Source organism: Xenopus laevis, chromosome 7S (assembly GCF_017654675.1).
Source record: "Xenopus laevis strain J_2021 chromosome 7S, Xenopus_laevis_v10.1, whole genome shotgun sequence".
NCBI lineage: Eukaryota > Metazoa > Chordata > Amphibia > Anura > Pipidae > Xenopus > Xenopus laevis.
In genome coordinates, this window is record NC_054384.1 from 5,144,682 (window position 1) to 5,161,026 (window position 16,345).

Consider the following 16,345-nt stretch of genomic DNA (forward strand, 5'->3'; position numbering starts at 1 on the left):
ATTGAGAACACATGGGACTAATGAGATGGGTGGAGACAAGGGAGAAGACAGAAAATACAATGAAGACATATAGGTAGGAGGACTGGTCAGGAGCAACTATGAGAGCCTCCTGTGGCTCAACTGGAAAGTTTATGTGCCAGGAAAACACATGCCAGAGTCCAAATCCCCAAGAGTCCTGACAGTTTTCAAGGTATTTGATTAAAAAGGTGCACCAATGTGTCACAAAAAATGCTACTTTCTGGTACTGTAGTTCTAGAAGGTCATTGTCCCTGATTATCTAGTCACTTTTGCAGTTTGTATATAATTTTGGCTTGATGGGTGTTTACTACAACCAAGGCCTCTGCATTGTTCTCTACCAATTTGTTTCATTGTCAGCAACTTCAAAATGTGTGGAAGAGATTTCTGATTTTATACTATCTTCTTCCTCTTTTAAAGTAGCTTTAAACTGGCCAATCATATCAGCAACGTCTAACTTAAACTATAAGGTTTGAGATATGTTAGGTTAATGTTTATTGGAGTCACAGATTTGTTATCTAATTCCTCTACAGAACTTCTTGGTGGCACTTTGTGTCCTAGTTGTCCCTGTTCTACTGTAGATTAGTTAGACCAAAACTCTTCAGAAGTGGGTATGAGTCAGATTGTCTGTGTGTTTTCCCCTCTACTTTTCTTGAGTCTTTATTTCACTAGTGTCGGACTGGCCCACCAGGATACCAGGAAAACTCCCAGATGTCAGTGGCCCTTTTGCTTCTAACTATTTGCCTATTTCCCAGTCATTCCCTATTTCTTTGTAAAAAAAAAAAAGGTAATGGAAGTATAAAGTATACAGTAGTAAGTAGATATAAAAGAGAAGGAGAATAAAGAGGTTTACTGAGGAGAGGAGGAATAATAGTTTGGAACGTGGGCCCACGGTCATCCCAGTCCAACACTGAGTTTCACTTTGTTTCCCCCCACGATTTAACTCTGATCTGTATCAGGATCCACTAAGCTCAGTTATTGTGCGTTCAGAATACTTGGTAGCCGCCCCCCTCACTGTTTAGCTAATTTTCTATACAAAAGTCTAAAGGTGTTCTTTTACCTTTACCCAATGATTATTTAAAAATAATCACATAAAACCTGCTTCATCTTTCAGTTTCTCATTCATTCTGCCTGGTTGCCAAGGTAAATCGAACCAGATAGCTGCTGAAATTCTTAACTGCAAAGCTAAAAGTGTTCAATTTATAATAAAAAATAAATCCAAATTGTCTCAGACTATCCCTGTCTACATCATTCTTAAGGTTAATTTAAACTGAATTTAAAGTTAAAAAGGAAAAAAGTTAACAAAATAGTGTGAGGAGGACATTTCATTTCAGAAATTTTATTCACTGGCATTACCTAATACTGATGTAAAATAAATTTAATTCTTTGCCTTGTTCTTATAAAAGAAGATTTAAATTCTGTATTTTTCAGTGTATAAATCAGAGGATTTAGCACAGGGCCCAGGACAATGTACAGCAGTGAAAAATACTTGTCCCTTTCCAGGGAATGACTTGTTGTGGGTCTCACATACAAGCAAATAATTGTCACATAAAGGGTTATAACACAGGTCAGGTGAGAAGCACACGTAGAAAATGCTTTTTGTTGTCCCTCTGAGGATTGGATTTTCAGAATAGAAGAGATGATAAATATGTATGAGGTCAGAGTAAGGAGGAAGGAATTGAAAGTATGTAATGTCCATTCAATGTACATTGAAAGTTCGACACTAAAAGTGCTGCTGCAGGAAAGTTTTAGCAATGGTGTGACATCACAGAAAAAATGGTTAATAAGATGGGAAGCACAATATGACAGTTTAGATATAAGGACAACTATGATAAAAGGGTCAACAAAACCAACAGTGAATGTGGCAGTTATAAGCCAAGCACAATGTTTCCGGCTCATTCGGGTAATGTAATGAAGGGGATCACAGATGGCAACATAACGATCATATGACATGGCCGTCAGGAGTAAATATTCACTGTTAGCCAAGGCCACAAAAACATACATTTGAGTCATACACCCCAAGAATGAAATGTTATTTTGTTGAGTGAGAAGAATATGCAGAAAATTAGGTAAAATAGTTGAGGTGAAAGAAATATCTATGAATGAAAGGTTCTGCAAGAATATGTACATGGGGGTGTGTAAGTGAGGATTCCATGAAATGACTAAGAATATGATGAGATTTCCCAACAGAATGATGAGATAGATCATAAGGATTAGCACAAAAAGAGAGATCTGGAGTTCGGAAATATCAGAGAACCCTTGGATGATGAATCCAGAAACATTTCCTTTAATTTCTGTGGCCATTCTCCAAGTCTACTTTGATGTGTATGAAAGCAAACTAAAGTAGTACAGTATAAATGTATACATTGATTATACCCATTAATGGTTTTTCATTGAAATGTTACCTTCCTATACTATTAGACCTTGATAGTAGCCCTACTGATCCTGTTATAGGCACGGCCATGGCTTCTGTTTCTGAGCCTTATCCAGTTTGTCACATATCTCAGTTGAATATATTTAGATTTTTAGAACATTCCAACCCATGGGAACTTTATTGAAGATGAAAAGCAGAAAGTGTTAGTCTATTGTGATACTGTTTGTGGCAACATTTTGTGAGAATGAATATAATCTGTTACATGTGCACAATGTTTAAAGATGTGCAAAAAAAATAAATAAGTGGTTTGAAAGTTGTGTGTTAAACCTTTGATAGAGCTGCAACCATAGGAATTGATAATTGACATACTGTAGTTCTTTGATGTCATTTCTCTCCTTTTCCAAGTCCACAAACATACAGTAGATCCTGTTTTTAATGGCAGAAATACAATATTCCTATTAGTTTATAGAACATTATCATTTTAACTCCATTCTATTTCATTCTATTTTAGTTGGTTAGTGAATATGCCAATATTTTATAATATCGGTGGTGATGGGCGAATTTATTCGCCAGGCTGGAATTTGCGGCTAATTCCCGCGTTTTGCCGCTGGCAAATAAATGAGTGAAATTGCCACGAAAATTCACTCTCTGTTTAATGTCAGAATTGTCACCAGGGTCGGAATTGTCATCAGGGTCGGAATTGTTGCCCACTTCAAAATTAGTGTTTCGCGAATTTTTCACCACTTCGCAGGAAATTTGGAAATTGTTCGGCGAAGCGAAATGGGAGAAATTCGTCCATCACTAAATATCGGATATTTATGGGAGATTCTGTTTATAAAACTTGGTGCTCATGGATGGATGGAACAGCAAAATCATTTAGTTTGTCTATGAAGGTTTTCATTCATCCAGGTCATGGTATAACTAGTAGAAGTAAACCTAGAGCAACTGGAGTTTCCCAGCCATTATTGAAGACGTTTTACTACTTACAGTATCTGAGCAGCTTCTTCTGTTCATCTGACTGATAAGGGAAATATAAAGAGTTTATATGCCCTGGATCTCCCGTACCAGTCAGTTGAACTGAAGAAGCTGCTCGGATGAGTAGTGAAACCTCTTCAATAATTACTCAGCAAGTTCATTTGCTCAAGATTTACTTCTACTAGTAGAAATACAATATCGTTTGTTACTAGTGATGAGCAAATCTGTCCATGTTGAAGAATTTGCGAAACTGCAAAAAATTTTGTGAAATTTCAAAAAATAGTGAAACGCATTGAAGTAAATAGGCTAAAAAAATGTTATTCGCAAAATTTTTAATGCACACAAATGCATAAAATTACATTTTCTTGTGGCAACTTTTTTGTCTCTGCAACTTTTTTGTCCAAATGCATTAAACTCAATGGGTGTTTTTACTTATGGTGACTTTTTTGTCTCCACAACAATTTTATCTTGTTGACTTTTGTGTCTAAGTGAATTTTTTTTTATTTTTATGTAGAAAAAAAAACCTGTGAATCCATGACTGGCAAATATAATTCTATTTGTTACACGTTTGGTCTATTTTTTCCAAATCTGAGCCATATAACCATATTATTATTATCAGTACATATTTATAAAACACCAACATATTCAGCAGCGTTATATGGGCATATACTGAACATTGAACATTCGGCTTTACATACAAAGGAACCAATAACAGATACAAGAAGTAAGAGGCCCTACATAAACAAGCTTACATTTAAATCTGAAAAAAGTCTGACGTTTATAGGAGCTTAAATCCTTTTACTTGCCAAAGTTTTGTATTAAAGTCAATCATGGTTTTTACACTTCATAAATCTCAAATTTTGGGAGTTTTAGAGAAATAATAAAAAGATAAATTCTTAGGAAACAAACTCGATGCATGATGAAAAAATTCTAGCAAATCACCCCCTTAGAGTCACTCCAAAACTTAATTCTATTGCCTTTGGAGATAATTAATTTTTTATATTAATACTATTTTAAATGATGTGGGAGTGACTTTTTGTTATCCCTGTACAATGAAACAATATTCTCAAGATATCAATTTGTTATACAGTGATACCTCTCCCCTTCTTTCTTACTGTGCCCCTTCCTCGCTTGTATGAAAATGAATAAAAGAAAGATATTATTTTAAATAATTTTGTTTGCTGAATTTCTATTCATTAAGGAGCAGATTTATCAAAGGTCGAGGTGAGTCTTTGAATTAAAAAAGCTCGAATTTCAAGCTATTTTTGTGTACCTCGACTAGGGAATAGTCCAAATTCGATTAGAATTTGAAAAAAATTAGAAAATTCGAATATCGAAATTTACTGTCTCTTTAAAAATTCGACTTCGACATCTAAAACCTGCGAATTGCTATTTTAGCCTATGGGGGGACCTTCTAGAACCTATTTGGAGTCAATTGATGGACTTTTTGGGAAAAACTTTGATTCAAATTCGCCGAATGCAGAGCTATTTGATTGAAAACGGACCTATTTTTCAAACTTTTTCAAATTCAAAAATTCGACCCTTGATAAATATGCCCCTAATAGTTTGACATCCTCCTTCTTTTACCCAATAAATTGCAGTGCAACCATAAATGTTATTTCTCTCTCTTTTATTATCTTGATTTTTAATATAAATTTATAACTAGACCCTATTTTAAGTAATGACTTTATAACATACCAATTACAGGAATGGGACCTGTTATTCAGAAAGCTCAGGACCTGGGGTGTCTGGATAACAGATCTTTCAGTAATTTGGATCTTTATACCTTGTCTACTAGAAAATCATGTAAACATGAAATAAACTCAATAGGATTGTTTTGCCACCAATATGGATTCATGCAGTTTATTTACCATCAAGTACAAGCTACTGTTTTATTATTACAGAGAAAAAAGAAATCATTTTAAAAAAAAATAGAATTATCTGCATAGAATGTACTTTATGGGAGATGGCCATTCTATACTTTAGAGCTTTTTGGATAACATGATGATACAAGTGTGGTGGGGTCTGCTGCACCTCCCACCAATCGAGAAACCAAAAAAAATGGTGTGCAGGGTCAAGTGAAATATAGTAAATGTTTTATTGAGAAAAAAGAATGACCTAAAAAATTGCACCACCCCATTCAATGTTCCATAAATCCCAAGAACAAAAAGATAAAATATAACCTTTATTGGTATATGTTAAAATGAACCAAGGGTGAAAAAATGTATTAAAATTACAATCAGGCGGAGCACATTTATTTGCTAAATTGTGTAGTGTATCCCAGATGCTTATAGGTTAATCATACTCAAAATTGAAGAGATTATATTGCTATGGTGCCAGTCCCCCACCAGCCATTAACGCACCCCCAGATATACTGTCTTGCAGAAGGTAGCGTCTATTGCCGTGAAAAGTGACTAAGATTAAAGCACGTAGTCTCCCTGCCTTACCGAGCTAAAAGAAACCCAGCGCCTGGTTCATTCTAACATATACCAATAAAGGTTATATTTTATCTTTTTGTTCTTGGGATTTATGGAAAATTGAATGGAGTGGTGCAATATTTTGGGTCATTCTTTTTTTCTCAATAGAACATTTACTTTTTGGAGAATAGGTTTACAGGATCCCAGACCTTTTTCTGCTGACATTTCAATTCCAGTGAAGAAGAAAACAAAACAATTGTATAAAAAATTGCAAAGCTATTGTGAGTAACAAATTAAAAGAATTATCATTGAAAATTGTACCTTCAGACTTCTGTTTTTTGTTTCTATTAAGTCTGTTATATTAAAGAAAAATATGACTTTCTATTATTCTGTTTATTTTTCAGTTCTTTATTTTCCAAATCTATTTTTTACTTTCAGACAAGAAAAATCCAAGTAAACTTTTTTCTTTAAGAACTCCCTGTGAACTCCATTACTTTCCTATATTCTCACCTTTTGATGCTCCTATCAAAGGCAGATATGTTTTATTATGTAAATATATAAATAATCAGAGATTTGTTTGTCTCAGTCTGAGGAGTAGAAGTTCCTTCCATGCAGTGACACAGAGTCTGACAGTCTCCATAGGAAGCCACTTTATATAACCAGTGTGACTGAGGGAATTCTTCAGAGAATACACAATAATTATTTCTTTTTATCAACATGTATACATAAAGTGCTGTATCAAAAACTGTATAAAAATGCTCCACAGAAAATAATTCTGCTAGTAAACAGGTTTTTGTTATACTAATTGCTACACAACATGCCTTTCCACCAAGAGGCAGAAATGTTTTCACAGAAAACACAAAACCAGTGGCATAACCAGGTACCAGTGAGCCCCCCACTACCAGCTCCCCCACCACTTACTTCGGGGTAATTGTAAAATTGTGCGGCAAAAATGTTCTGATCACTCCCATTTTATGTCCGCACCCCCTACTTACAATTTTTTAAAATTTGACAGGTTATGGAAAGTTTGAACACATTTCTGCAAATAAGTCACAGTTCCCCAAGAGTCCGGCTTATCTTAAATATTTAGAATTGTTTATTTGCTTATCTTAAATTGCTAAAAATGTATATAAGTGCACCTGCCATGTATTCTGGGCTCTCTGCCAAAGGTCAATTAAGTTTTAGAAACTTTGTATCCTTTTATGGCTGGTCAGTGCAGGAGATCAAAGAGTATGGGGCAGGTTCACTAAAGGGTGAATTGTCGCCAGCGACCGATTAGAACACATCGCACCACTTCGTCAGGCGCAAATTTGCTACCACTACGTTAATTCACTAACATGAAAAGTTGTGCCCTGGGCGCCAAACGCTGGTGACTTTTCTCTAGCGTTAACTTCGTCAGTGCGAGCATTTCATAGCGAAGATGCGCTAGCGTTCCTTTGTGCCTAGTGAAAATTCGCTAGTGATCTTGCGCTTAGGTCAATTTGCATACGGCAAATAATTTAAAGTTGTATGGTTGTCTTTATTATAAATACTTGAAGTTACCACTTTTTATTACAAATGTCCAGGGAACCTTAATAAAGACAAGAGAGTTAATATAATGCCCTACACATGAGCCCACTGTAATATGAATGTTCCATATGTTATAAAATGTCTGGAGAAAAACACTTTTCCTGGTCTGATGTGGTGAAGTCAACTCTGGCGAAAGAGGTAACGTTCAGAAAAATCCGCACTTTACTGAATTTGCGAAGTAACGTCCTTTCGCCAAAAAGAAAAGTCGCCTGAGTGTGAACGAACGCTATCGGCAGTCTCTTTCACTAGTGAATGCTGCGCTTGCTAGTGCATTGACGATGTCCCTGCGGATGTGATTTCTGACGAAAAGACGCTATCCGGCACTGCAAACTGAGCTGTTGAAATCGAGACTGTCCCGCCAAAAAAGCAGACAGTTGGGAGGTATGCTATTGGCACATCCCAACCAATCAAAGGTTATTTCTTTACTTACCACACTCAGACATGCTATAAAAAGGACTTACTGTTCTGAATGTGTCTCAGTGGGACCTGGATTTTACTATTGAGTGCTGTTCTTAGATCTACCAGGCAGCTGTTATCTTTTGTTAGGGAGCTGCTATCTGGTTACCTTCCCATTGTTCTCTTGTTAAGTTGCTGGGGGGCAAAGGGAGGGGGTGATATCACTCCAACTTGCAGTACAGCAGTAAAGAGTGAATGAAGTTTATCAGAGCACAAGTCACATGACTGGGGGCAGCTGGGAAACTGACAATATGTCTAGCCCCATGTCAGATTTTAAATTAAATATAAAAAAATCTGTTTGCTCTTTTGAGAAATGGATTTCAGTGCAGAATTCTGCTGGAGCAGCACTATTAACTGATGTGTTTTGAATTTTTTTCCCCATGACAGAATCCCTTTAACTGTGTACAAAAACAACCTCACCTTCACTCTTTTCTTTTTTCACACTTTTTTTTCACAAATTTTTTGACTTGAGCTCTTAACCATGTCCTCTATATCATCTTATAATGTACTTCACACCAGCTGGAGGACCTTCGCCAGCCTTCCAAACAGATTATCTATCTTTTTTTTGGTGTTTATCTTCTCTTATGTTTGTTATATATTTCAATGACGTTTGAGATTTGAGCAGGCTTGTACTGGGCCAGCGGAAAACCGGGAAAAAGCCTGGTGGGCCCCCAGCCCTCATGGGCTCCACCGGCTACCAGAGCCGCTTCATTCCTGGCCTCTCCCCCACCAGACCACAGCACTAATCAGAAAGAAGGTACACGCAGGGGGTAAGTGGGGAAAGAGTAGGATTTGCCCTGGGGGGCCCTTGGGGGGGTTGCCCCTGATGTGGCAGCGCCGGTGGGCCCACACCCCTCAAGGAGTAAAAATGGTCCAATAGGATCAGTGCAGCTCCCATTGTCTTCTATAGGACCTCGAAAACTTTTACCTGTCGAATTTTTGTATTAAAGTTTTTTGTGGTTTCAACACTTACTAAATGTCACATATGTGGGGGTTTATTTATCAAAAAACTAATTTATCTGATTATTTACATTAAAAAAGTCTAACCAAACTAGAATCTTTACTTACTTTATTATTATTTAAAAAAATCTTGATTTTATTGGATCAGAGAAAAACTATAAAATCTAGCGAAAAATCCAAATCGTACAATTTTCTCAGATTTTTTCCTGAATCGCTCGATTTTTTGTGGAAAAAGGCCAGAATTTTTCAGTAAAGTTCGAAATATTAAAATTTTCGGGCTAATTCCAGTGCAGACCACAGAAACTTACAAATAGCAAAGGGACCTCTCCCACTGATTTATATACAACCTCGGCAGGTCTGAGATGCCAGATTTTCAGATTCTGACCATCCTTGGGGTATCATAAATCTCAAAATATTCAAGTTTTTTTTCCATAAAAATTCGGTAAATTCAGTAAAAAAAACTTTTTGAGTTTTGGCCATTCAGACTTTAATAAATAACCCCCTTGGTGTTGGCTTGCATAAAAAAAATGGCACTATACTGTATGTACTGTAAATTTTGTATAGGCAACTTTTTCACTACATACTGTAGTGTAGGCTTCTTGACTACAGCTCTCAGTAAACTTAGATGGTCCATTAGAAAACCTGGATTCAAATGCAGAAATACAGTATAGTAAATGATGATGCAGAATTAAATCACACAATATTGACACACATGTTGTAAGTCTGTACTACAGAACTTAATTTCCTACTGAAAATAACGAGTAGCAAGAATATTCTCTCAGAAACTACTATACATATCACTTCTGATACTGTTATACAACTTTGTGTTGAAGAATCAAAATAAATTCTGAGGCTTCTGTCAGTGCTATAAAACCCTAAAACAATACTTTATTGTGTACAGACCCCCCCCTACCTTTTTGTCCTGCCCTACTTCAGAGGGCATTGGCATGTTTCATTGTGATATTCTGTAATGTTTGTTTGGTGCAAATAAAGACATTTAGAAAAAAAAAACAATACTTTATGTAGGAAACTCATTGTTTCCTTTTTAAAAGCACAAGAGGATTTCTGTTAAAAACATGATTATGTTGCAATTTTTAGAGATCCCAGTTTTTCTATTTTAAAGTTGTTTCTGGGTCAAATTTTAAAAATCTTAAAAATGACTTTCTTAAGAAGGGAAAAGATGTCATTTCTGACACAGGAAATTACATTTTAAAAATAAAATAACCACAAACATATATATATATAAAAAGTTTTAATTTGCTGTGTGTAACATAAGCCATTACACATACATGAAAGCAAAACACAATAGTGATTGTAAAGATCAAACCACGATGCATTACATGCAACTAAATCATTTTATTAAGTGGATGAATAATGGTTTTTACCATCTACTTTTAAATCTTTCCTTAATCTCCATTTGAAAATGTTATGTAATTTCACATCACATTAGATATAAATCTGCTGTTGAGTTTTGGTAATTAACGGCCCCACATTGCTGTATTGTATTCCAAAAGTAGCTCTAAATACTGAGCTGGTTTTCTGTTATTGTATGCTAGTCTGATGTTCCTGCAGTTAGGAAACATTGTTCTTGTTCTTGCTGTGATGCAGAATTGGGGTTTCTTTAGGAACTCTCCCCAGTTTAGATCACAATTGTGTTAGAGAGTATTATTCTACCCCGAGACCCAAACGTATTTTGTACAAAAAAGTTACAGTGAAATAAACGAAAATTGACAATGTTTTTGTGAATTTCCCAGTGGTTCAGCAAATATTCTGGCAAAGCAAAACAAAAAGATTTGCTCATCGCTACAAGGGTCATCCTATGTTGCTTTTAGGTGTGGAGACCTCAGCACAGGAGTTATAGCTTGGGAGAGAAAAGCTGTAGTATTTGGGATATTTAGGATAATTCACTCATTGGGATTTGGTTTGTTCAGGATATACAGAACACAAGTAAGTCCTCTGGGGATAATAGTACATGTGATTTTCCAGTTTGCCTTGCTGTAGTGTATAACATTATAGGTTTGTAGAAGCAATATTTCAGCATACATAAATGAAATCTTTCTCATTCAAATTTCTGCCTGGTTGCCAAAGTAAATTGAACCAGATAGCTGCTGAAATTCTCAACTGAAAAGCTACTGAGTGCGAAATAATTTAATAACCACAAAAAATAAAAAATATATTTAGGGATAGTCTCAGACTATCCCTTTCTATATCATTCTTGAGGTTAATTTAAAAAGATTTTAAAATTAAAAAAGGAAAAAGTTATCAAAATAGTGTGAGGAGGACATTCCATTTCAGAACTTTTATTCACTGGCATTACCTAATACTGATATAAAATAAATGTAATTCTTTGCCTTGTTCTTATAAAAGAAGAATTAAATTCTGTATTTGTCAGTGTATAAATCAGAGGATTTAGCAGAGGGCCCAGGACAATGTACAGCAGTGAAAAATACTTGTCCCTTTCCAGGGAATAACTTGTGGTGGGTCTCACATACAAGGAAATAACTGTCACATAAAGGGTTATCACACAGGTCAGGTGAGAAGCACAAGTAGAAAATGCTTTTTGTTGTCCCTCTGAGGATTGGATTTTCAGGATAGCAGAGATGATAAATATGTATGAGGTCAGAGTAAGGAGGAAGGAACTTAAAGTCAGCAATGTCCCTTCGATGTAGATTAAAAGTTCCACAATAAAAGTGCTACTGCAGGAAAGTGTTAGCAATGGTGTGACATCACAGAAAAAATGGTCAATAAGATGGGAAGCACAATATGACAGTTTAGATATAAGGACAACTATGCTGAAAGGGTCAAGAAAACCAACAGTAAATGCTGCAGTTATAAGCCAAGCACAATGTTTCCGGCTCATTCGGGTAATGTAATGAAGGGGATCACAGATGGCAACATAACGATCATATGACATGGCCGTCAGGAGAAAATATTCACTGGAAGCCAAGGATGCATAAACATACATTTGAGTCATACACCCCAAGAATGAAATGTTATTTTTTTGTGTGAGAAGAATATGTAGCAAATTAGGTAAAATAGTTGTGGTGAAAGAAATGTCTATGATTGAAAGGTTCTGCAAGAATATGTACATGGGGGTGTGTAAGTGAGGATCACATGAAATGACTAAGAATATGATGAGATTTCCCAGCAGAATGAAGAGATAGATTATAAGGATTAGCACAAAAAGAGAGATCTGGAGCTTGGAAAGATCAGATAACCCTTGGATGATGAATCCTGAAACATTTCCTTTAATTTCTGTGGCCATTTTCCAAGTCTACTTTGATGGGTATGAAAGCAAACTAAAGCAGTACAGTACAAAATATTCTATACATTGATTATACCCATTAATGTTTCTTCATTAAAATGTTATCTTCATATACTATTAGACCTTGAAAGTAGCCTTACTGATCCTGTAATAGGCACGGCCATGGCTTCTGTGCTCAGATCCTCAGAACAAAGGAGGTTTATCCAGTTTGTCACATATCTCAGTTGAATATATTAAGGTTTTTAGAACATTCCAACCCATGGGAACTTTATTTAAGAGGAAAAGTACTGAGCGTGTCTATTGTGATACTGTTAATGGCAACATGTTGTGAGAATGAATATAATCTGATACATGTGCACAATGTTTAAAGATGTGCAAAAGAAAAAAAATAAGAAAGTTGTGTGTTAAACCTTTGGTGGAGCTGAAACAATAGGAATTCACATTTGACATAGTTCTCTGATGTCATTTCTCTCCTTTTCCAAGTCCACGAACATAGATCCTGTTTTTAATGGCAGAAATACAATGTTCCTATTAGTTTATAGAACATTATCATTTTACCTCCTTTCTATTTCACTATTGGTAAGTGAATATGACAATATTTAATAATATCGGATATTTATGGAAGATTCTGTTTATAAAACTTGGTGCTCATGATGGGATGGAACATCAAAATGATTTAGTTTGTCTATGAAGGTTTTAATTCATCCATGTCATGGTATAACTAGTAGAAGTAAATCTAGAGCAACTGGAGTTGGCGAGTCATTATTGAAGACGTTTTACTACTTATCCGAGCAGCTTCTTCTGTTCATCTGACTGATAAGGGAAATATAAAGAGTTTATATGCCAAGGATCTCCCATACCAGTCAGTTGAACTGAAGAAGCTGCTCGGATGAGTAGTGAAACCTCTTCAATAATTACTCAGCAAGTTCATTTGCTCAAGGTTTCCTTCTACTAGAAATACAATAGCGTTTATTACTAGTGATGACCAAATCTGTCCATGTCGAAGAATTTGCAAAACTGCAAAAAATATTGTGAAATGGCAAAAAATTGTGAAACGCATTGAAGTAAATAGACATAAAATTTTTATGTGCACAAAATTTTTTTCTCCCAATGCATAAAAGTCAACAGGTGTTTTTGTTGTGGCAACTTATTGGTCTCTACGACTTTTTTGTCTTCGTGACTTTTTTGTCCAAATGCAAGTCAATGGGTGTTTTTACTTATGGTGACTTTTTTGTCTCCACAACGATTTTATCTTGTCGATTTTTGCGTCTTGGTGATTTTTTTTTATTTTTGCTGCAGTTTCGCAGAAAAAAAAACTGTGAATCAATAGCTGGTGAAAAAAAATCACTATTTGTTACACGTTTGGTCTATTTTTTCCAAATCTGAGCCATATAACCATATTATTATTATCAGTGCATATTTATAAAACACCAACATATTCAGCAGCATTATATGGGCATATACTGAACATTGAACATTCGGCTTTACATACAAAGGAACCAATTACAGATACAGAGGGCCCTACACAAACAAGCTTACATTTAAATCTGAAAAAAGTCTGATGTCCATACTAGCTCGACTTCTTTTACTTGCCAAAGTTTTGTATTAAAGTTTTTCATGGTTTTTACACTTCATGAATCTCAAATTTTGTGAGTTTTAGAGAAATAATAAAAAAGATAAATTCTTAGGAAACAAACTCGATGCATGATTAAAAAATTCGAGCAAATCACCCCCTTAGAGTCACTCCAAAACTTAATTCTATAGCTTTTGGAGATAATTAACTTTTTATATTAATACTATTTTAAATGATGTAGGAGTGACTTTTTTTATCCCTGTACAATGAAACAATATTCTCAAGATATCAATTTGTTATACAGTGATACTTCTTTCTTACTGTGCCCTTTCCTTGCTTGCATGAAAATGAATAAAAGAAAAAAAAATATTATTTTAAATCATTTTGTTTGCTGAATTTCTATTCATTAAGGGGCAGATTTATCAAAGGTCGAAGTGAATTTTTGAATTAAAAAAAACTCGAATTTCAATCTATTTTTGTGTACCTTGACTAGGGAATAGTCCAAATTTGATTTGAATCTCAAAAAAGTTAGAAAGTTTGAATATCAATATTTGGAGTCAATTGGTGGACTTTGAAAAATCAAAGGTTTTTTTGGGAAAAACTTTGATTCGAATTCGCTGAATACAGAGCTATTTGATAGAAAACAGACCTATTCGCCCCAAAAAAAACTTAGACTTAATTTCGGTTGGCCTTTGTGAATTCGAATTTTTGAAGTTTTTCAAATTCGAAATTCGACCCTTGATAAATATGCCCCTAATAGTTTGATTTCCTCCTTCTTTTACCCTTTAAACTGCAGTGCAGCCATAAATGTTATTTTTCTGTCTTGTATTATCTTGATTTTTAATATAAATTTATAACTAGACCCTATTTTAAGTAATGACTTTATAACATACCAATTACAGGTATGGGACCTGTTATTCAGAATGCCCTGGACCTGGGGTGGTTGGATAACAGATCTTTCTGTAATTTGGATCTTCATACCTTAAGTCTACTAGAAAATCATGTAAACATTAAATAAGATCAATAGGATTGTTTTGCCACCAATATGGATTCCTGCAGTTTATTTACCATCAAGTACAAGCTATTGTTTTATTATTACAGAGAAAAAGGAAATCATAGAATGGACTTTATGGGAGACGGCCATTCTATACTTTAGAGCTTTCTGTATAATAGGTTTACAGGATCCCAGACCTTTTTCTGCTAACATTTCAATTTCAGTGAAGAAGAAAACAAAACAATTGTATAAAAAAATGCAAAGATATTGTGAGTAACAAATTAAAAGAATTATCATTGAAAATTGTACCATCAGACTTCTGTTTTTTGTTTCTATTAAGTCTGTTATATTAAAGAAATATATGACTTTCTATTATTATGTTTATTTTTCAGTTCTTTATTTTTCACCCAAATCTATTTTTCACTTTCAGACAAGAAAAATCAAAGTAAACGTTTTTTTTAAGAACTCCCTGTGAACTCCATTACTTACCTGTATTCTAACCTTTTGATGCTCCTATCAAAGGCAGATATGTTTTATCATGTAAATATATAAATAATCAAAGATTTGTTTGTCTCAGTCTGAGGAGTAGAAGTTCCTTCCATGCAGTGACACAGAGTCTGACAGTCTCCATAGGAAGCCACTTTATATAACCAGTGTGACTGAGGGAATTCTTCAGAGAATACACAATAATTATTTCTTTTTATCAACATATATACATAAAGTGCTGTATAAATTTTTGTATCAAAGTTTTGTGTGGTTTCAACACTTACTAAATATCACATATTTGGGGGTTTATTTATCAAAATCACAATTTATCTGGTTATTAACATTAAAAAAGTCTAACCAAGCTAGAATTCTAACTTATTTATTACTCAATTGAATCGGATCAGGGAAAAACTCGATAAAATCGAGTGAAAATCCAAATTGTACAATTTTCTCGTTTTTCCCCCCGAATCGCTCGATTAAAAAAAAAACTACTCCGATTTTCGGACTAATTCCAGTGAATGGCTCAATTTTTTGTGGAAAAAGGGCAGAATTTTTCACTATAGTTCAAAATATTAATATCTTCGGGCTAATTCCAGTGCAGACCACAGAAACGTACAAATAGCAAAAGGACCACTCCCACTGATTTATATACAACCTTTGCAGGTCTGAGATGCCGGATTTTCCGATTCTGACCATCCTCTGGGTAAATTAAATCTCAAAATATTAGAGTTTGTTTCCACTAAAAATTCAGATATTATAGGAAAATTTTTCAAGTTTTGGGCATTCAGACTTTAATAAATAATCCCCTTGGTGTTGGCTTACATTTAAAAAAAAATTGCACTATATGTACTGTAAATTTTGTATAGGCAACTTTTTCACTACATACTCTAGTGTAGGCATCTTGACTACAGCTCTCAGTAAACTTAGATGGTCCATTAGAATACTTGGATTCAAATGCAGAAATACAGTAAATGATGATGCAGAATTAAATCACACAATATTGATACACATGTTGTAAGTCTGTACTACAGAACTTAATTTCCTACTGAAAATAACCAGTAGCAAGAATATTCTTACAGAAACTACTAAACATATCACTTCTGATACTGCTATACAACTTTGTGTTGAAGAATCTACTTAATTCAATAACCACAAAAAATAAAAAATAAATTTTTAAAAAAAGTCCAAATTGTCTTAGACTATCCCCGTGTATATCATTCTTCAGGTTAATTTAAGTAGAATTTAAAAATAAAAAAGTTAT

General features: G+C 34.6%; 2 protein-coding genes across 2 annotated transcripts; both read right to left on the reverse strand.

Moving 5' to 3' along the window:
• Nucleotides 1-1,371: 1,371 nt before the first annotated feature.
• LOC108697153 (olfactory receptor 8H1) lies at nt 1,372-2,319 on the reverse strand. The gene has a single exon (XM_018227080.1). It carries the CDS (start codon nt 2,317-2,319, stop codon nt 1,372-1,374), a length of 948 nt encoding a protein of 315 aa, XP_018082569.1.
• Nucleotides 2,320-11,083: 8,764 nt separating this feature from the next.
• On the reverse strand, nt 11,084-12,031 carry LOC108697155 (olfactory receptor 8H1). Its single transcript, XM_018227081.1, has one exon. It carries the CDS (start codon nt 12,029-12,031, stop codon nt 11,084-11,086), a length of 948 nt encoding a protein of 315 aa, XP_018082570.1.
• Nucleotides 12,032-16,345: the final 4,314 nt, after the last annotated feature.

Coding starts and splice junctions, on each gene's coding strand:
- LOC108697153 (XM_018227080.1), bottom strand. CDS start 2,319: ATGGCCACAGAAATTAAAGGAAATGTTTCTGGATTCATCATCCAAGGG.
- LOC108697155 (XM_018227081.1), bottom strand. CDS start 12,031: ATGGCCACAGAAATTAAAGGAAATGTTTCAGGATTCATCATCCAAGGG.